Below are 21,292 nucleotides of genomic sequence, written 5' to 3' on the forward strand. Positions count from 1 at the left end.
TCAAGCACTGGCTTACAATTGTATACATGTCGTAACTAACAAAATTCCCGGAGATATTTTGGCCTGTGCCCACCCAAACAGCATCCTCACATGGTCCAGGGGACAGCACAGCCAGCGGACTTTTCCCTGCAGGCAGCTTGCATACAGAGAGTTTCTCTGGTCAAATGTCTTGCCACTTGCCCTTAGGGCCAGGGAACATTTTTACTGCACAAGTGTAGCCCACAGGGACTTTCTCCCAAACACAGTTAAATGTCCAAACTGGTACAGAGCAAAGTCTGTTGTGGTGCATGGGGGATGCCTGGCAGGTCGTAGCTGCCTCCTCAATGTATTCAAGCTCATCCCCTGCCCTCTCTGCTGCCTGGGAGACACAGAGGGAGCAGAAGACACTGCAAGTCAGGGGGATTCCCCCATCACAGGAATTTCCTACAAGTGGGCACCAAACCAATACCAGCTCCCAGGATACCTCTGTGGTACAGGGACAGTGGAGTGGCCAAGCCGTGGCACACTGCAACACATCCACTGGCAGATGGTGCCGATGGGCTCAGAGCCAGCTGGAAAGGGCTCTAACGAGGTTGTGCCAGCTTCTGCCAAGATCAGGGCTGGGGAGTCCCTGGAGAGCCTCCCAGGCTGCAGGGTCTAGCTGGAACCTGCAGGCGCTAAATGCTCTCCTTCACTGAAGAGAAGATAATTCCTCTGTGTTACTAGGGGTCTTCACTCCACCAGAGGGGCTCTGGTCCTTTCTCCAGGTGACACAGGTTGTCAAAGCAACCAGCCAGAACATTTCCTCCAAATCAGGCAGGACCTCCCATGCTTGAATAAGGCTATTGGGGTAAAACACCTCCAGACACATGAGGCCATGCCGTGGTGAGCTGCACCCTGGCAGCCCAGTGTGCCCACAGGACAGCCAGGCAGTCAGAAGACAGGAGGGTTATGGAGGTGCTACAGCTCTGCTGGTGTTACCCCAGTTGCTTTTGTGTGGACAAATATCCCACAGAGCTGGTGTGCAAAATATGGACCTGCCAGAGCACTCTGTGTTACTACAGAGTATAAACATCACCAGGAGATTTTTTTTCCCATATTAAAGACTCTATCCCTAGCCCCAAACCCTTGTTTCTGAGCTGGGTAAGTTTCCACTGAAATAAAAAGAATGGGAAAGTTTTTCTTTTATCACTAACTGGGAAAAGGAAATGCCCTTCAGAAGGACATGGATTGCTTTGATGTCTCAAAATAGAGAAGAGGCTCTTTGCTCTTCTGTGGCATAAGAAGGATAACACTGCCATGTCCATTTTTGGGATCTGTTGTTTTCAAAGATGGCTAAAACCAAGAAATAAATAGCAACACTAGCCTTCCCTCTTTTGCATTCTTGCTGTCCTCCACAGGGACAGCTGCCAGAGCAATGAAACTATATTAGGACCACCACATCCCTTAGAAAAAAATAAACCCTTCCCAGGGTTTCATCCTTGCTCAGTGACAAAAAGTTGGAGATTCAGCACTGGATTCGGACACCCGCATTTCGGTGTCTGCAATGCAAATGTCATCGTGGGTATTAGGTGTGTGAATTACCATTATTATTAACGCTGATCTGGTCTTCACAGTCTGAGAACAATTCAGCTGGTCAAATACCCATGATCCAGTTAAACATAAGTGTCCAGTGCTTTTGAAGAGCCCTAGGCTGAAACATCAAAGACAGGGTATGCAAATGTTAGGCAAGACCTAGAAATAACACAATATCATCATGTGCATATACAAGGGCAACTTAGCTCTAGGTACCTAGTCAGTACAAAACCAAGTTTTCTTGGCTCACGGGCTACAGCAGGAGCTTCGATATCTCATTGACCTCAACACAACTACATTCTGTATCATCAGAATCAAAACCTGAATCCCATCCTGCAAACTTAGGTACAAACCCACTGAAGAATAAGAACCCTTCAGAAGGGACATTACTTCCCGAAAGCAGATATTATTGAACTACATACTGAATTTTTGTCTTTAAAAAGTAATAAGATATGAAACGGTCAAAGACTAGTAAGTTTAAAAAGAAAAAGATTTGAAACAGTTTAGTAAACTTGCAATCAACAAGGTGCTAGAACTTCATTTAAACATCATGACTGTTGAAGACTCAGGAAAGTAATGACAAATAGTTGTTGAAAATAAGTAATTTTGTAGAAAACACATTCAAGGTAAGAATTACCGGACCTAACTTTAGATGTTGACAATGCAGATATTCACACTTGGTGTGGTCACCATGGGTTTGTTTAAAAACAGAAGAGAGAAATAAGCACTTGTAAGGTAACTGAGATACCTACTTGAAAATGAGATTAACTGCAACCTAGAAATGCCTATTTCTTTTCATATACTGACTACAAAGGGAGGCCAGAATATCCAGCCCATATGTAGCTGATTATAGTGTAGATGGCTACATCTGGTCAGCATTAGAGAGTGTTTAATAACATACCTATTTGCAACTGCATTCCTATCCAGATCAATATGTCTATGCACTCAGTACTCCATCCCTCTACTTACACTCAAGATTGCATCCACTGCTAGTCCAAACCTTTAGTCTTGAACTTCAAAAGCATCTGTAGGCTGGACTCAGCTACACTGAGATCTATGACTCACCTGGTAAGGTCCCTCAGGAAAACACAACTCACCAAGCCAGGACAAGACACCTGAGACACAGCAAGAGACATGGTGTTCCCTCCAAGAAGTCTGCAGAGGAGCGCTTACAGAGAAACAGAGGAATCATTACATGTCCCTTCACTTAGGAAAGTATTTTTCCCTTAACCAAAATGTCACTGCTAATGATTAAACACATTTCCTTCAATAAAACCTATCTGCTCGAGACTTCAGGAAACACATTTACAAAGAGCCAGCATGCCAAAAAGTAAAGCAGTTCGTATGATCCTGAATTCAAGAGCGAGCCAGCCTCACATATGTAAAGAGCTGGTGAACCTTGTTGCAGCCTGGGACAGGTAAAAATCACTTCTTGCACCAGTCCAGCTTGAAAGTCAAAAAGCCTGGCTCAGGCATGAGTGTGTCAGCATCCCGGGGTATGGGGTGCAGTTTCTTGGCCAGCTGCAAAAGGAAGGTAAGTCAGTCATCCAGATCTATAAAGCAACAACTTGCTCTGTTATTAGAAGCTTGCCTCCCCATCTGGAAATTAAATGCAAACATATGCATATGCCTAAGTGCTGCTTAAGAGAAAATCACTAGCCTGACAACCCTGAATGGGAACAGGAAGGAAAGAAAAACAAAAAATACAAACCAATATTTGTGCCTTCCCCATTTCATTTTCTTTACTGTCAAAGGCACCCTCATTTTTAATTAAGCGTAACTTGGGGGAAAAAGAATGATGAGGTGAGGAAGGAAAGAAAATCCATTTGTTTGTTAATACTGTAATAGGCTAAGAAACATCTGACAGAAAATTTACATTACACATGTTCCAACTCCAATTTACTAGGTGGCTCAGTCCACTCAGAAAAGAGCCACATCACAGCACTGACACCCTATACTTCATTCTTCACGGATACCTAAGGCATCTGCAGAAGGTTTTGATAATCTGTAATAGCACAGAGGAGAAAATTTGCCTTTCTTACTTGTGGGAACCAGGTACAGCTTTCACACAGCAGTCGTCAGACTCTTTGATCAATATACAGCACGTTAAAAAATGTGGGTTAGTATGTAGTCCTGGGATAAATCCTGGATGGTTTGGGTTTTTTCACTGAAAAACCACAGGGGAGAAGAGAATTTAATACTGTTATTTTTCATAAGGATTACAATGATAATACAGAAGAAAAAAAAAAAGAAAGATAAACGTGAGACAGTTGTTGAATTCATGACTGAGCGAATTATGGTGGCAACAATGGATATGTCAGGCACGAGTTACACCTGATCTTTCCAAAGCTTCACATCAATAAAGTTCGACAGCAACTGTAGGCACTGAAAGCAGAGACTCATCTTGTCTGTACGCTCACATCTGCACTAGATGCATATACTGAAACGGCAAGGGAGGTGGTGAGGCTGCTGTTCCCTTGTGCCAGATGCTGAGCAATCAGCCCTAGGACCTGTAGCCTCACCACAGAAGGCAAGAGGAAACCAAGTGACAGCCCAGTGCCAAAAATCAGGTCTAAGAAGAGAGCCTCTTGGCCTTAGGCCAGTGCCCATCCACTGCGCCATGCTAACTACCATGTCCATCCAAAAATAATGAGGCAACACTTGTTGATAAGGAGGAGGGGGAAGAAACATGGTGGGGTTTTGCCCTTTTATGAGTCGATCCATTTTCTTTCTAATTTTTCATGTACCCCTGTAAGCAAGGCATTTCTTGTCTATTCCAAGAGGTGTATTTTTCATGTAAAAGGAAATTCTACAAGAATTTCGTCAAACCTTGAAGCAAATAAATATGATTTAGGGACTAGATAGTGCAAGTCCCATCTACAAACCAGTCCTCGACACATACTCCCTGGGTCACTGCGACCTATAAGCATCCAGGCTGAGGCAACTTTTGACCAGCTAGGGAAGAGGTCTGTTGGACTCCAGATGGAGCTGCATCCCAGGTATCTTCCTCTCCCTGAGGCTTTGGCTTGAACTCGAATGGAGTGACACCCATTCAAAAAAGAGACCTCCAAGTCTCTGCCCTCACTCCTTCACTCCTTCCCCTGAAGGCATCGACACCAGGGGTCCATCTGCTTGGATTAACCAGCCTCCAGAGTCTTTGCAGGCAGCTGTGAGATGGCTTTTAAAGATAAAAGATAGCCCAGGGTGGCCTCATGGGTTAGGAATTTAGTTAAATATCTTCTAAAGGGATTTAGAAGGATTTGCTTCATTGTTCATATAATGCAGTATCAGTCATCCTTAAGGCCCCAGGCCTTTGTATGAGTAAGGCTGGGAACACAACTGGCCAGCAAGGGATGCTGATACTGTCCCTCATGGTCCTGTTATTCCCTGTGCAGAAACGCATCTCTATTCTGACATTCAGAAATTGCTGCTTTCCTTGGCTCAGTTCACCTCAATGAGGGAAAATAAGCAAAATACTGAGCAATGGGATATTTGGGACTGAAACTCCAGAGAGAGATTCAGCTTTTCTTCTGGGTTAGTGGTGCTGGTACTGCACAATGCTGAAATAATAGCAGTTGCTAATAGCCAGCAAAGAAATTGTAAGCCTCTGCTGGCCCTCAGGGGAAAAATAATCATAAGCCTGTTCAGTTTCTGTTAAAAGATGCAGGTAATTGTGGAAAAGAGCAACAAAAAGACAACTGAGCGACTGGACAGGTTGATTTATGAGGAAAGATTAAAGGAGCTGAACATGAATGGCTTAGCTAAACAATGACTAAAACAGTACACGTAAAGTAGCCACTGTCAACAGTATTTGAAGGGTCTGTCTGAAGGGGCATTAACTGTTTGGGTGCATACACTTTGAATCAATGGAAGTCACGGAAAGGAGGTAGGAAAAGTAGATGCCTGCTGAACGTTTAGGAAGGTTTCTTGAAGGTCAAGGCTGCTGGGATGTAACTCCCATTATAATCTCCTCCCCACTGTAACAGATGTGTCCCCCAAAAGGCCATCTGTGCTGAGCACATACTATCTAAGGAACTTTTTGGGGGTCTTTACTCTTAAATGCCTCACTGGCATCCCCATCTCCAAGCACCAGTGAAGGGACAATCAGACATCAAGACTGTAAAAGTCCATTCCAGGATCTCCATATAGCTAGAAGATAAAATATGAGGTCCCATGCCTTGGGCCTCAGAGATCAAGCAGGAATGCAAGAAAATGTCCAAAGTGAGGGAAAAGAGTGGTTATCTGGACTTCTGTTATACCACTGAAGGGTAAAATGGTGCTGGGAGTGCTCCTGGCTAATGGGAAGACATGGATTTGTCAGCCTCTATGCCCTACTATTGTTTTGCCTCTCTCAGCCAAGAACTTGAACTGGAACAACAGAAATACTCTATAGTGACACATGACAAAAGAGACCTAGGTTGGCCACCATTTGGCTGTTATAAATCACTTAAGTCATATAAGGCAGAGTGTCCTCGTCCCCTCCTGGTGCGTGCAGGGCAGGGGAAGTTAATGGCTGCCTGCTATGGAGGAACCCTCACTCCTGGGTTTGGCTATGGAGAGCCACAGCTCAGTTTCAAAACAGGAAAAAAAAAAATATTGAAATTATCTCGCCACATCCTGATGCTTTCTTTTCATCTCATGTGAGAAAGGATTAGGCAGGAAACACGGCACAGTGAAAAGTCCACCTGGAGAACAAAGCATGGATGTATTTGTCTAACAAAGTCACCACAGAATATATACCTTGATAAGCTGGTGGGTAGGGAGAGGCATACACAGGTAAGGCATTATGTTGATAGATCTTAGGTTCAGCTCCAATGACACAAACCCTTGTGTAAATGTTGTCTCCATGCGTAAAATGAGACTAATACTTTCTCCCAAAGTCTGCCTGGCCCTGCCTATGTAACCACTAAATTACTCATAGTGGGGACTGTTTCTTAATAAGTTGCACAACAGGACAGTCCTTGCTGAGGACTGTAGGCATGGCAATATTGTGTAAATCATTACTGCACTTGCCAGCAATTAAATACACATTTGATGCCCATGTACCTTTCATCAGTGGGCTAGAGACACCCCTGAGTGGCCGTTACTGTTACTCTATTTCAGCAGCAGCTCACAAACCCCAATTGTACTAAGGGACACCATCACGAAGGTCACATATATTTGCATCTTTGGGGCTTTCACAAAATTGCTATTAATTTCCCTTCTCAGTCCGGCTCTTCCAGTTCTCTTTTCATGGCCAGAAACAAGAATTTTCCAAATCCCAGAGAATTTCCTGTTTGCACTGAAGTGGAGGAAGAGAAGAGAGGGCAGCTAGAAAACAACAGGGTTGTGGTACGTGCCCAGCAGAGAAATGTCCACATGCTCACAGAAAGACACCAGCTGGGAATCCTTCTATAAGCGGTGCAAGGGAATGGCATTGTCTTGATACATTTTGAAAAAGGAAAGGCAAATATATACGTGATCCATGCAAATTTATCTTAATTGGCCACGGTGTCAAACCCTCCCTTTAAATTTAATCTAATTAGTGTTTCACTGAGCTGTCAGCAATCTCCTGTAGCCTCCAGGCACTAATGAGTTAGCATCAAGGTGTCAATGCTTTTGGCATTAGCCTCAATTAGGAGGAGTTAGGGTGATCACTGAATGAAGGGTCAGCCATTCATTGCTGAGACATTCCTCTGCCTATAGCCTGCAGTCTCCGGCATGAAAGCGGCTGGCAGACGGGCTGCCTACCGCCTTCTCAGTAAAGAAGACTCATACCTGGCAACATTACTGTTAATTACTATATTTGAAACCTGTGCAGGTCTCGACAGGAATGGAGAATCAACAGTAACCCTATTTAATGAGGCCAGTCAATGAGGTTCCCAGATAAAAAAGTAACCTCTGACAATGAAACAGTATATATCAACCACTTATTCGTGGTCAGAACTTTCAAAAGAACACCATTAAGCGAGTCAGTATGTCAAAGAAAGAAAAAAGCCTGGACAGCAGGGTTATACTTACAGGTAAAAAATCACCATATAGATAACCTGTGTAACTTTAATTCTGCTCCTGTTATCACTCTCCAGACTTCCTGAAAGATTTCCTTTAGATATATTAAATTGGGATACCGTCTTGCGTAATCATTCTCAGGTAGATCTGCTTTTCTGGGATGAAATCATGGATGGATCACAACTACTTTCAAGACTGTGCCCTCCCTATTCAATCAGGGCCAGCTAGGCAGACCCCCACATCTACCCCCGGCCTGAAATCAGTTTTCCAGTTGGCAGATTCCTGTTCAGCCCCCAGGACATGTGCATATTTATGCCAGAGGAAATCATTCCATGAGCAAATCCATTTAGAAACCTCAAAGGCCTGTCAACCACCATAAAAAATCTTGGTTACGTTACAGTTTAGCATTACAGTTATTACAATAGAAACTCTGCGTCCATTCTAAAACATTTATTCAATTTCTAAAGTATAGGGGTAATACTAGAATGAAAAAAAATCCCACCCACCTCCTTCCCATCCTTGCCATCACCTGCTCCACCACGACAGTCCGACCACCCTTCCCTGCATCCCGGCAAGACTAACTCCAGCAGTCCCTGGATGCCAGGAGCATCACAGACCCTGAGTAAAATGACCTGCAGCAGTTCCTTACACTCAACAGGAACCTGATGAGCTTCCCTGTGACATTTAGGCCTTAACAATGGTCCTTAACAACTAAAACAAAACAAAACAAACAAACAAAAAAAAACCCCAGAGATAAAGGAATAAAGGCCTCAGGTGCACACACCTTGTGAACAGTGGGTGTCAGGTGTTGCAGAGCTAACTCTTTATGGGACTCATCCTTTTTTCCATAGTAGAAGCTCTATATATTTCCCAGTAATGGCAGAGGTAGAGGACCACAGCAGCAGGCTTGCAAAGCTTACCTAATTGTAAGGCAGCTCATTCTGCTTAGGATCATCATAAAAGTTGTCCTTTGAACTCCCTCTCTGCTTCCTCCAACCCCATCTTCCTTCCTCCCCATCCCCAAGGCAATGATTTTTATCTCCAGGTCTCCATTTCTTCTCTGCAAGAATCAAAGGGCTTTCAAGCCCTTCCTTTGAGGTGACAGCATTACCTGCTCCTCCTCCACCTGAGATGCAGAGCTCTGCTTCCTCGGAATATTTATTTACCCTAATCTATGTCAGACACAGGCTCATTCTGTCCTGGTAATGAAGAGTTGCTCTGTCTGGACCAGCCAGGCTAGACGTGTTCAGACTCTTCTGGATGTGTGATTCAGATCAAGCTACAGTGAGCTCTCCAGTAAGCAAAGACAAACAGAAGCAGCATGATGACAGCTTCCAGTTGCCTGATTTACCAACCTTCATCTTAAAACTAATCGGGTTGTGCCACGTCATTCACGTTTCACATTTTTGTGTAGTCACTAACATGAAACCCAAACAGTTCTTTGGTTCTATAGCATATTCCTCCTTGATGTAGGATGGCAGGGCTACTACAGTGTCTGTTATTAACCCATTCGTAAAGCACATGCCCCACTCACTTTAGCACTGGTTAGCAAAAGAGATGACATCTTGCCTTTTCCCTCAGGGAATCCATGATCTCCAACAGATCTGAGCCATGAATCCAAATTATATGAGCCTTGCTGACTGAGGAGTTTCCTTTGATTCTCTCTAAGATCCAAGAAACTGCATTCACAAAAATTTTTACGACAACTTCACCAAAGATGACAAAGTTGGAAAATGTCTTTTGTGCTTACCCATCATGGTGCAGTCTTTAGTTCCATGGCCACATGCTTTTTTAACAGGTTCTGTGAAGTATGAGTATTTCTGAAAGTGAGGTCTAATTTTCTGAAAGGAGAAACAAGCTCCTTGCTTTTCCTTCCCCTGGATGAAAATGCGTAAAATTCTGGGATGAGGTTCAACAAGTCCATTTGCTTGCAGGAACAGGCAACAGATGCTATGGCACCGATGAAGATCTACTCTGCCCCCTCTGCCATACCACCAGCTGCAGTCCCTGACAGCCTACAACAAATCTGACCTTGAGAACAAAAGACCAAAAGAATAAAAACATGAAAGCCAGTCAAAGAAGACCACAAAGCTATCAACCCCATCCTAGTTCCTAGAGATATCATGGGAATTTATAAAGGTGAAATGCAGGAAGTGGGCCTCAATCCCACTCAACTCCAATTATCAAGAAAATTATTCTCCAAACCCAAGCCGGGAGAGTCTGATATAATCCTGAGCTGGGGTGCAAGACACCAAGCTGCTATTTGAGAACTTTTTCAGCGCTAACACTCCTGTCCGGTTACAGATAATTTCTTAAGGTCCAGAGGAAGAAATCCCCCTTAAGAACTTCAGTAACCATCACATTCATCTCTTACACAGATAAATCTATGTTATTTGGAGATCCAGTCAAACAGTGATAGTGGAAACCAGTAAACGTAAGGAGAAAACACTGGTATTATCATTATATGGCAGTGATAATTTTGAGCAAAAGGATCATCTTTGTAAGAACACAGTGGTTGAAAGCCACATAACCAGATGTAGGTGTCCACATTGTAGAGGTCCTACATGTAGATAACAGTATCTCAGCTAAGCACCAGAAGCTCCCTTTATAGTCAGTACAGGAGAACTGTCACTTCAAATATGCAGCTCATCTCTTTCAGGCATCTACTTTAGGATGAGATGATTTGTGCTTCAAAAGCAGCTGTTCCTCTCCATTACCTGTAAAAGGAATTTTTCTCGGATGGGAATGTCTACACTATAAATCTCTGTAGCTCATGTGTCTACACTTGGTCAGATGAATCCCACTTCATGAATTTTTCATTATTTGCACTCATTATTTTTTAAAAAATACACTAGAGCTTGAACAGAATGACAGGCTTTATACAAAAATTACTGGACTAATTTCTATTCTCTTAGGAAAATAAGACATGGCATTTGAAGAGACATCCCAAACCATCTCTGAATTGAAATTTTTAATATTGAAAGTAACTGCATAATGGAAGTATATTATATCATTATTCTGTTCTTTATTTATTTGGGAAGTCAAACTATGTGGCCATGAATTTAAAACCTTCATGTCTGTGAGCTGCTTGAGAGTTTGACACAAGAATCCTGGTGAAACAGACATTAACAAACATTATATATTCGGCTTAATATCCCTAGAGCTAGGTTGCCTAACATGTTCACTTGTTTGTAAACATCTATTTTATTTCAACTCTTGAAGAAAGGAAGTCTGCATCACATTTTCTGTGCCTGTCACTCTCTAGCAAGGCTCTGTCTGCATTGACCTGTTTCTAAAGAGTCAAAATGCTTTTCTTTTTTCTTGGAAGTCTAGAATTGTTCTTTTTCTTTTTTTATTTTTTTTTTTTTTTCAGATTTTGGACATTGCTTTTTATAGAAATTGCTTTTTTATAGAAAGCTTTCTGCAGTGATAAAAATACGTTCTCTGCATTAATGAATTCATAAATTTTAAGAACAAAAGGGACCATTACAGTCACCCAGCCTGAGGCGTTGATAGATTTACTGCACAGGAGCTAATGGACTAGAGCACAGTCCCTTCAAGATGACAGGAGAGAATTTGTGCAGCTCTTCAGCCTCCCTCCTCATCACCATCGTGAGGGCATCCACCTCAGAGCTCTCTTGTCTAACATAGACCCTGCCTGGAGTCCAACGTCATAGAATATTTATTTAAACCCAACATTTTGGAGAAGGCCAGACTGGTTCTCAAGTGCTCAGAGAAAGCAAAGGTCAGCACATCTCCATCACCCCAGAGCATCTCTCCCACACTTCATTGACCCCACTTGGTCTCCCAGCATCATTAGACACTGTGGAACAATAGCTGCTGTCTCTGCACTCAGGTTTTATCCTTTACCTGCCCAGTTGTCTCATCAGGATGTGAAGTACTTGGCCTCTGGGACTCACCTTACTGCCTTGTAAAGCAGGATGGCAGGATTATTAATGTGGCAGAACTGCAGGATTTTCCAAGCAATTTATGAGTTACCATGGCAGTTCATTAGCTCTCAGTCCAATGACCCCTTTCCATCAAGAATGGATCAAGCAGAAGGCACACACACATGCAAACACACGATGGATAGTCACATCAAAAATACATCCAAGGCAACATTCCCTCTGTTTGGTCCAACGTATGTCCAACAAAGGCATTAAAATGTCACCAGTGATCAGGACTGACAGCCAACCCACTGCAACATGCCTAGACACAAAGAAATTCACAATCCCCATCGTTTTTTGATTTATTTTTTTTTTTTATCATCAGGCCATTTCTGACCAATGCCTGTATTTAAAGAATAGCAGAGGTTTTACATTTACAGCCTCCATTGACTGCCCAGGGAGCCAGGTCTGTCGGGACAGCAGGCGCTCTGGATTGCTCCCTTGACTTTCAGTGCTAAGAATAAGGTTTCTCTTTACACACAGACAAGCCCCTCATCCCCTCTCAAGGAAGCATTTGAGAAAATATTTAACTTTCATGGTATTTATGCCTGGGTCTTAAAATAAAGCACACACTTAAACACTTCCTTTAATACATTGCTGAGTTAGGACTTCAACAGAGGCCAAAAAAACAAGTCTAGTGCACTAGAGAAGAAAGAGATCTAGAGAATTAAAGGGAGTCTTTGAAGGTAATAAGTGGACAATTAAGAAAAAGGAAAAGGTCAGGAGCACAGTAACTTTTATCAGCAAGTACAAAACCACCAGCAAGCTACCCACAGATACCACAAATACAATGCTTTATACTAAAGAAGGAGAAAGAATGGGAGATGGGGGTGGTGGTTGGGGGGCAGAAGAGAAAGAAAGATAGAAATACTTCTATTAAGTCTCTATTGCACTGTTTTTCCCAGTTGCATTAATACTCTTTTATTTGCTGTTACCATCTAAGAGTTTCAGGGTATTTTAAAGAAAAGACAGTGCTAAATTTTTTATATCTCCCTCTAGTTACAGCTCCCACACGGAGAAAGCAATCTTGCCATGTCTTATGTGCTTTTCCAGAATTAACTTGCCTTTTCCTTTTAAAGGAATAATTAATGTATTTATTAACACAGTAATGGGACCCACACACTGGAAAATCCCACCTTCCACATCGTCCCATTCGCTAAACCTGGCTCTGGGCCAAAATTTAGTATTTCAGCTTCTGCCAAGGGTCAGGTTTGGAATGTTTTTGGGTTGGAGGATTTTTGATCTGTTTCCTTGGCTGGGCTAATGGGACACACGAGAGATCGCTATCGTGTGGGGCTGCCGCTGACTTGCTTGTTTCAATCATCTCGTACATACACGCTAACTTGTAGCATTTCCCTCTCAGCAAAGTGATGCCAATAGTCATTTAAAGCAAGATGCAAAGAGATATAATATGATACGGAGAACTGCTGACTTGAGAGACTCCCCCTGGCTGGAATAATTACAACAAATTATTCAAAAAAACCACTGCTGTTAGTGTTAGACGATGACCTTTACTTACAACGAAATTGGGTACATCTGGCAGGAATTCTCATGTCCAATAAAACACAGGGGCTGAAGGAATGAACCTCCAAGAAATTTGGACATGGCTTAAAGAAACCAAAGCTGTTGCCTCATCCATTTACCTCTCAGAGATCCAGGACAGAGCTCAGCTCCTCCTGTCAAACCAGAGAAGAACAATCTGTATGCGCTGACCTGAGAGACACCTGCAGATGTTCTCCTGCCAGGACTGGGAGATAAGTCACCTCACTAGATCTTCACTAGTCATGGCTCTACACAGCCAACACCAGCATTAATGCCTGTCACAAAGTCCACCTCAGCAAAAGGGCTGTCATTTCTGGTAACAACACATGAGCTTTCAATTAATACTATTTTTTGTTATCTCCTAAACTACTCCTTCAACAGATTATTTTTTTTTCGTTATTAGTAGAAGACGTTTTTTTCTCTTTCCAGCCCTGCCCACGCTTTAGCACCAAGAGCAGAGTTCAGCTGCCCTGTCCCCATAATCACATGGGGAAATGTCTGCCTGAAGTCCCTCCTGCCCACGCTGCCACTGGTATGTGTCTCTCACCACCTCTTCTGAAGCAGCACAGTGGGTTGGTAACACTGGCTAAGGACACATCACAGTTTTTCTCCAGGTGATACTACTGACGTGGTCCAAGCTGCTGAACCACAGCAGGACACTCCTGCCACAGCCTGGCAGCCAGGGGGTGACAGAAAAGAGCAGACTGAATGCAGTGCTTGATCTCAGGGAGTGATGAAGTCACTTATTTGAAGCAGCAGCAATAAAGGCTGCAGTGATGCTCAGAGAAACCCATTTTGTACACCCATCATGCTTTCCAAGCTATGCCAGGTTCACCTTGCGTCTTCCACTGCTCTCCAGTGAAGAGCAGCAAGGCGGCATCCTGAGCTCCAGGGATTGAGTGTTTCCAACTGCAAGAGGTGGAGAACAGGGGTAAGTGTCTAGATACAGGTCACAGAAGAGTGCAGTCACCTTTGTCAGTCAAAGCTTGTCCCCTTTCACTCCCACCGGTTTTGTGAAAGTAGGAGAACACTGTGCCAGGAGCAACAATGCATGCAGCCTTATGGAAACCTGAAACAAAGAGATACCCAACAGGAAGTTCCTACATTTCAATTGTTCTCTAAACCATAAGAACATCAAATTGCTTGGTTTTATCATTTCTTTTAAAAGAATGCCAGGATTTACTTCAGTCTGACACAAGCACATGGGACTGGAATTTCATTTCTTGTTTATTTGGTTTTCACATTTTGAAGGATTTTGCTGTTTGAGGGGAGAAATATGTGTTTGATGAACACAAAATCCAGCTGAGAGACATGTGAGATCATGATTCTGAAAAGGAGCCATGGCCACCTCAAAGGATGAGGCAGATTTCACCCACTAAAAAGCAAAGCATGCCATTTTGTGCTCTCAAGCACAACTCATTTCCTGATGCAGTTAGGCTATGACTAAGCAAGTTAAGGTCAGATTAAGAGATCATGAATGTCTTTTGTGGTGGACTTTGGGACCAGGACCACAATGCCAGAATAAGGCTGTGGGGCCTTTGAAGGAGATATCCTCTTGGAACTACATCATGAGGCTCTGTTTGGGTTTTGAGTTGTTTTTTGAGTTGAGTTATTTTTGAGTTATGAAGCTCCTGTTTCACTGTATTGCTTTGGTTTCCATCAAATCCCCATGAGGACAAGCTTCTCTCCAGTCTCTTTACAGGAAAAGTGACATAATATATGAAACACCACAGTGAATCCATCTCAAATACCAACTACCAGGCTCTGCACCCTGCAACTATACACAGAGATTGACCTACAGACCTGTTGTAGCCTGAAGACACAGCCAGCACCTCCTTCCCACATGCTCAGCCATCAAAACAGCATCAGCAGATCCAAAATAGAACCAGAATTTCCTCTTCCAGGTTGACGTAGAAAGGAACGGAGAGAAATTGAGCTGTTCCTCAGCAACAGCTATATAAACAAAACCCTCAAGCAAATATTTTCAGATATACCAGCTACAAATGACCAAAATGTCATCAGTGGAAGACAACAGACCTGATGTTGTTTTCATACCACAGAGTTCAGAGAGGAACATTCTTTTCTCTGTTGCAAAACAAGATGACTAGTCAAGTGGGAGCACAGTGTCTGCTCAGTGCTGTGACTTAAGCTCCCAACTGTTTGGTTTGGGGTTTTTTCCAAACAACAATATTTTGTCAGGAAAATGTTGCAATGTTCACCTGAAGATTTTGGGAGTGATTTCTTACTAACGCCATGGATGAGGATGGATTGGTGATTGGTTTATTCTACCACACAAACAGAAATACAGAACAAAGCAAAGAGGATCCCACTGACGACCACAATGTTGCTGCAGTCAAGTGAACGGGCAGGATGCAAACATTCAGGATATAAGCAGCAACTGAGTCAATTGATTTCACCACCAGATTTTCCTGCCATGCAGAGGCAGTGTTGAATGGGTTAACAAAATATCATTTCCGCATTTTTTGCTTTTTCTATCAAGCCAACGAGTCGAAAAAAAGACAGAATTAAACCACTCGGGTGATCCACAAAGCTTTCCCTTGTTGACCAAATAAGAATCACCATGAGCCATCTGGAAATACAACAACTTTTTATGTACGATTATAAGTCCTGTTATTCTTACACACCACTGTTCATCAAACACATACCCCAACGAGAAATAAATTAAGATAATTTTGTGGCTCACCACAGGTGTAGATGACATTAAGATGCTTCCGGATGCCCGGGTAACAAGGATCTCCAAATTCATAGGTGCTGGCATATATGCTGCAGCTTCTTTTTCCGTGACAGCGCTTGATCATGAGTTGGAGAGCAGTAGCTGACTGACACTCTAAAAGGGAAAAAGGAAACCTATTTGTGAATATTTGTCCATTCACACCAGAAATTGCCTGAAAAAAATGAGCAGATGCAGACCGTGAGAACACATACATATGAACTTTCCATGAGTATTTCAAAATTTTTGTGTTTACATGGGAAGGCGTATCTGACCCTCAAACTCCTCTAATAAATTGTAAATCAATGGAAGGGAATTACCAAAAAGAACACTGAAGAATCAGAAACCCTCATATACCCATAGAAAAAGGGTGCCAATAAAAGATGGCTTGTTTTCAAAGGGAAAAGGCTCTCCTTAATAAAAATAATTCCTTCTCAACCTGGCATTTATTCTAGAAATGTCTGAAAAGACTTTAAGACAGGTATCAATACTTTCACTTTAATGGAGAAACAAAGTCTAGAAAAGTAAATAGACCAACAACAGCAAATCAGTGCAGAGCATGGAAAAAGACTCAGATCTCAGGAGTCTTACTCCAATGAATTTATCCAGAAACATTACAAGGTTCCCCATTAAACTAAGAGACTGTCATAGGAACAGAAAAATGTGTTAATGCTACAGTTATAATATTCATATGGAATGCTTGTAGAATTATTTACCTGTCTGATAATGCAACTGATGACATTAACTTGCAAAGATATTAGCAAATTCCCACCTCATGGGTATAAGGGAGATGGACACTGATCTTTTTAGGGAAGGGTAAAACTCTGATTTGATTCAGGTGTGTCGATTTTTTCCAGGTTTTATTTGTTTCATTTTGAGGGGCAGAGATAGGGAGAGTTTCAGTAGGCTTTTTTAGCCTTTGTTATGTCCAAGAAAGTTGTCTTAAGTCACCATCTCGGGCCCCTTTCTGCAGACAGAGGTGATCAGTGTCTGCTCTTAGAAGATGATGTATTTCTGAGTCTAATGAGGGTTACTATGAGGTCAAATAATTATAATGTTATCATTTACTATCTAAGTACAAATATTCTGTTAATGGTGTTTATTACATACAAGTAGAAATGTCATACTCAGGACTTTAAAATATGCAAAGCTCTAAAGGTAAATATTTACAGCTTCCTGAGGCAGGGACATGGAGAGCGAAGTGCTGATCTCTCTTCCCTGGGATCCAGTGATAGGACACACAGGCATGGTTCAAAACTGGACATTAGGAAACATTTCTTTACCAAGAGGGTGGTCAGACACTGGGACAGACTTCTTAGAGAGGTGGTCAATGCCCCAGGCCTGTCAGTGGTTAAGAGGCATTTGGGCAATGCCCTTAATAACATGCTTTAACTTTTGGTGAGCCCTGAAGTGGTCAGGTCATCAGTTGGACTAGATGATTGCTTTAGGTCCCTTCCAACTTAAATATTCTATTCTATTCTATTCTATTCTATTCTATTCTATTCTATTCTGTTCCGTTCCGTTTTCCCCATTATTATTTTCTGTCAAGTAGTTTGTGCTCGTTTCCTCAGCAAAGGTGAAAATGATTTTTGCAGACAAGTTCTCAAACTTTTAGGGGCTAGACTTGTAATTTGCTTTCACTGACCAGCCAGGGCCAAGCACAAGAGGAAGTTGACAAGAAGATATTTCTTCAACTGTAACCTGCTGCTAAAAAGGAATACAAACTCCTTTGGTCACTAATCAGGAGGCACGGAAAGGGAAAATGAACCCCAAAAGGTATTGAATGCAAGAACAAGCACAACAACAGAAGCCATAAGAGACACAGGAAAGCCAGAGAAAACAGCCTAGAGGGCAACATGCCTTTTTTTCTCAAACCAAAGGCAGGATTTTATTTCTCATGCTGCAAATGACAAAAGAACAGGGCCCCATGTGAGCATTTTCATACTGAACCACCCAAACTTCCTTAGGGGATTTTTGATCCAACGAGTGTCAGAGGTTCCAGTAGAAACATCTGGCATGCAGCAATTCTGCCTTATTGTCTTTTTGTCAAATGTCCAGTTTGAGAAACTCATCAAATCCAACCACTGCACAGGATTTCACGGAGGGCGCCTATTCTTTTTCTTTGTTATTGTTCTCAGGCAAAACAGACAGCATCCCACGGCTGTCTGCACAGGGCCCTCACTCCCCCCAGGAGCACACCACCTCCCTGGGAGGCTGGGGAATTACCCAGTACACACCATACATCGTCACCAGAGATGTTCAGCCTTTGAGACACTCCTCGTGAAGGAATGAGCAGTAAGAAACCAGACTCTGCCCTCCAGCTTCACAAGCTGGACTGAGTCTTCAGGTGCCAGACCTGTAGATTCAGCACATTGGAAACGCTCCTAGGAGTTCTGTCTGTCCTATACCCTCACGCTAACATCACCACCTTTTCTAGCCATCACCAGTCATGTCTTGGTATCAATGACCTCATTCCTCTTGTGCAGTTCTGAGCAGGCTTCGGTCTCCATCCACACTGACTTTAGCAGCACCATCTGCACTAGGAAACCAAATAGGGTTCAAATCTGGACACACCATTATCCTCCTTGTTCAAGTGCTACCCTGTTCCTCAGGATTATTTTGCCCACTGGCATTACCCCAAACAGGTAATACAGTCTGAGATATAACAGGGCTAGTCCCAATCGCCAATTTTCAGGCAGCCTCCCTGGCCTACCACATGGTAAATCCAAACACTCTTCTCATTTTCCCCATGGCAAGGCCTGAGCTAATCTCTTGGAATCAATCATATTCTTCCAGCCCTGAAAAAAAAAGAAATGGATTCTATGGACAACATTTGACAAAGTATTAGCTTCAAAGACTTCCTTTTTGTCACAACAGGGAATTTTCCATGTTTTCCTCCACACAACTCCTAAGCATAAATGCCTCCTGCATTCCCGTAGATGCCAGGGCAAGCAGCCAGCAATTCGAGTTCGAGGGAGGACTATACAGATACTGAAATTAGCTTGGTCTTCCCTCTTGATTTTTATGATCTCTCAATACATTCATCCTCCACATAACCAGCAATCAAAGCCTCCAAATGGGACCGTCTCCCTTATACCCTTCAAAGAATTTGTGATAAGGAGGTCATTTAGCTGGATGCCAAAATTTCATATTCAAGCATCTTTATCCCCTCCCTAACTAGCACTGAAGATGTCAATAATACATCTGAGACGTGACACAGGGCCCTCATAAATCACAGACACCACCATGTCATTCAGAGCTCTAGAAGGGACAACATGGTATTTTCTTTTACCCTCATGTCTCAGGAGTATCAAAACACTCAACATCACTCCTGTTGGCTGTTAGCAAGTGCATTTAGGTAATTTAACTTCCAGATGTAAACAGGTCCTTAGGGAGCTGGGTTGAAGCAAGATCTCCAAGTATATTGGAGGTGATTCAGGAGGTGATTCCAGGTCAGAAGTTTTCACCTCCAGGTGCCCATTCCCAGAGTTCACAGAGACAAGAAAACAGAAGGTCTCTTATCCATAAATCATGCAGTTAGCCTATCAAAAAGATGCAGGGAAGCCAAGCCCAGCAATGTGGTAGAGCAGAGTTGGGCTATGGTTCCCTGCAGCTGGCCAAATTCACATCTTCCAGGTCCTCAGAAAAGGAAGATAAGATTTGCACTCTTGTTGCACCAGGTAGCACGCTCAATCAGGGCTACACCCCTTTTCTTTTGCTCCTTGTTTTCTTGCTAAATGCAAACTGCAGATGTTACATGAAACACCCTCCTGATGTTAGTGACAAACAAGTGATCCCATGTATCAGAGATACGGAGAAGGACAATCACAGATGCCAACACCACATCCCTAAGTCTCACGTAAGTACTGTTCAGCAGAGCCAGGCCCCTGCCAAGAACCTTTTAAAGCCCACATAGCTCAAATCCCACAGCAGAGCAATAAAAACCACTTTAAGACCTCACAGATGATAGAGAGCCCACTCACACAGGTTGGGCCAGAGTTGCCCTCGGCTTTCATTAGTCTTGGATTGCTTCAGCACACTGCCAAAGAGCAAATATGAATCCTGGCTACGGTGAAACTTCCACATGTTAAAGTGTTTAAAGATATCAGCTGCGCTTTTGGAATAGGGTATTTTAAACCAAAGTTTGGGTTTAGGGGCGAGTGGGATCAGCTCACTTTATCCTCTTTACTCCTGGCCCCACCTTCTAGAAGTTGCACGTCCCCCCACCCTTGCTCCCGGTATAAGGTGAATTCTCTTTTGCAGGATCACCCCACAAATGCAGGCTGCTGGCCAGCTTCATTTCACAACTCTTAGTCTAAGCCCTCAGTAGGTAATTCATCTTACCAGCTACATTTAGTATGATAATATTCCCAGATCTACTGTCTTTATCAGCCAAGTCTCTGACAGGCTGAAAACCCAAATCAGATGGCAACAAAGCCATGCTGGAGGATTTCACCAGCCACAGCTTGCAGAGAGCATTGGCTTTAAAACTGGAATCAGTCTCTGTGATGTAATGTCCATATCATCAAGCTCACCACAATGAATGGGCTTTAGTCAGTTTAAGGCTGCTTCCCAGCATGACTATTTCTTTATTACCTCTTCCTGGTGAAAAAAAGAAATTGGAGCCAAAGCCTATTAATCACATCCGTTACTTTGGTTACTCACTGTTACTTGTTTTTCTCCAATAAGGGTGACACATCCAAACCTGAAATCCAAGCCCTAAGTTGCTGCTTTTGCTTGTAAAACCTCTCTGGGTTTGAAAGAATGTTTCCAAGCAGTTTGACTTTTGCATTATGGTAACTCATAGACGCTCTGGAGGAGATCGGAGCCTCTTCCAAGGCAGCAGTCATCACAGATGGATCCACAAACAGATTTAGACACCTAGTTTCGAGATGGGTGACTAATCCCACAGGGAAGTGGGGCATGTGCCAGATGCTCAGGAATATCTGTGCATCTGTTAACCTTGTGATCAAATTCATCTGCCACATCCACGCTGGGCCTCCAAAGGCAGGTTCCTGCACTGCACAGACAAGGCAGGCTGTCCAGAGCAAGCAGGACCCATACGTGTGTCTCTTAGCGTGCTGTAAGGCTGTCAGGTAGTGGTTTGCCAGAGGCTGCCTGTGGGACTAGAAAAGCAGCAGGGCATGAAAATCATCTTGTTACTGTCTGTTTTGTCAAGACTAGAGAAAAAGCCAATTCATCCTCTTCTTCATAGACCAGACGATTGTTGGCACTCTCTCACTGCTCACAGTAATAATTACTGTTTCATCTGGCCATCGGATCTCTCTTCCATCACTAATCTCTATAGCCTCTTTGCATAGTAGTCCTATATGCCCTTATTCCACATAAGAATCACATGTGTGCACTTGGAAAAAAGAAAAACAGCCCAAGAAGAAAAGTACACCCACTTGCCAGAGGATGCACTCTCTCTAAGTCCATGAATTTATCACAAAAATTGGAGCACTCATTCTATTTTTTTCAATCAATAAAGTATAAGACCTTGAAGTATCAAATGGACCAAATGATTGGC

The 21,292-nt window shown here is 42.9% G+C and overlaps 1 protein-coding gene across 2 annotated transcripts in view; it reads right to left on the bottom strand.

Annotated features, from left to right (window-relative positions):
* Positions 1-21,292, bottom strand: part of EVA1A (eva-1 homolog A (C. elegans)) — a 223,705-nt gene that overhangs the window by 108,085 nt on the left and 94,328 nt on the right. For both annotated transcript variants that reach the window (XM_014958183.1, XM_014958182.1), the window contains exon 5: positions 15,736-15,879. In XM_014958183.1, coding sequence (XP_014813669.1) covers positions 15,736-15,879 — 144 coding nt within the window. The remainder of the gene's footprint in view (positions 1-15,735; positions 15,880-21,292) is intronic.

Source organism: Calidris pugnax, unplaced genomic scaffold (genome assembly GCF_001431845.1).
Source record: "Calidris pugnax isolate Ruff unplaced genomic scaffold, ASM143184v1 scaffold276, whole genome shotgun sequence".
Lineage (NCBI taxonomy): Eukaryota > Metazoa > Chordata > Aves > Charadriiformes > Scolopacidae > Calidris > Calidris pugnax.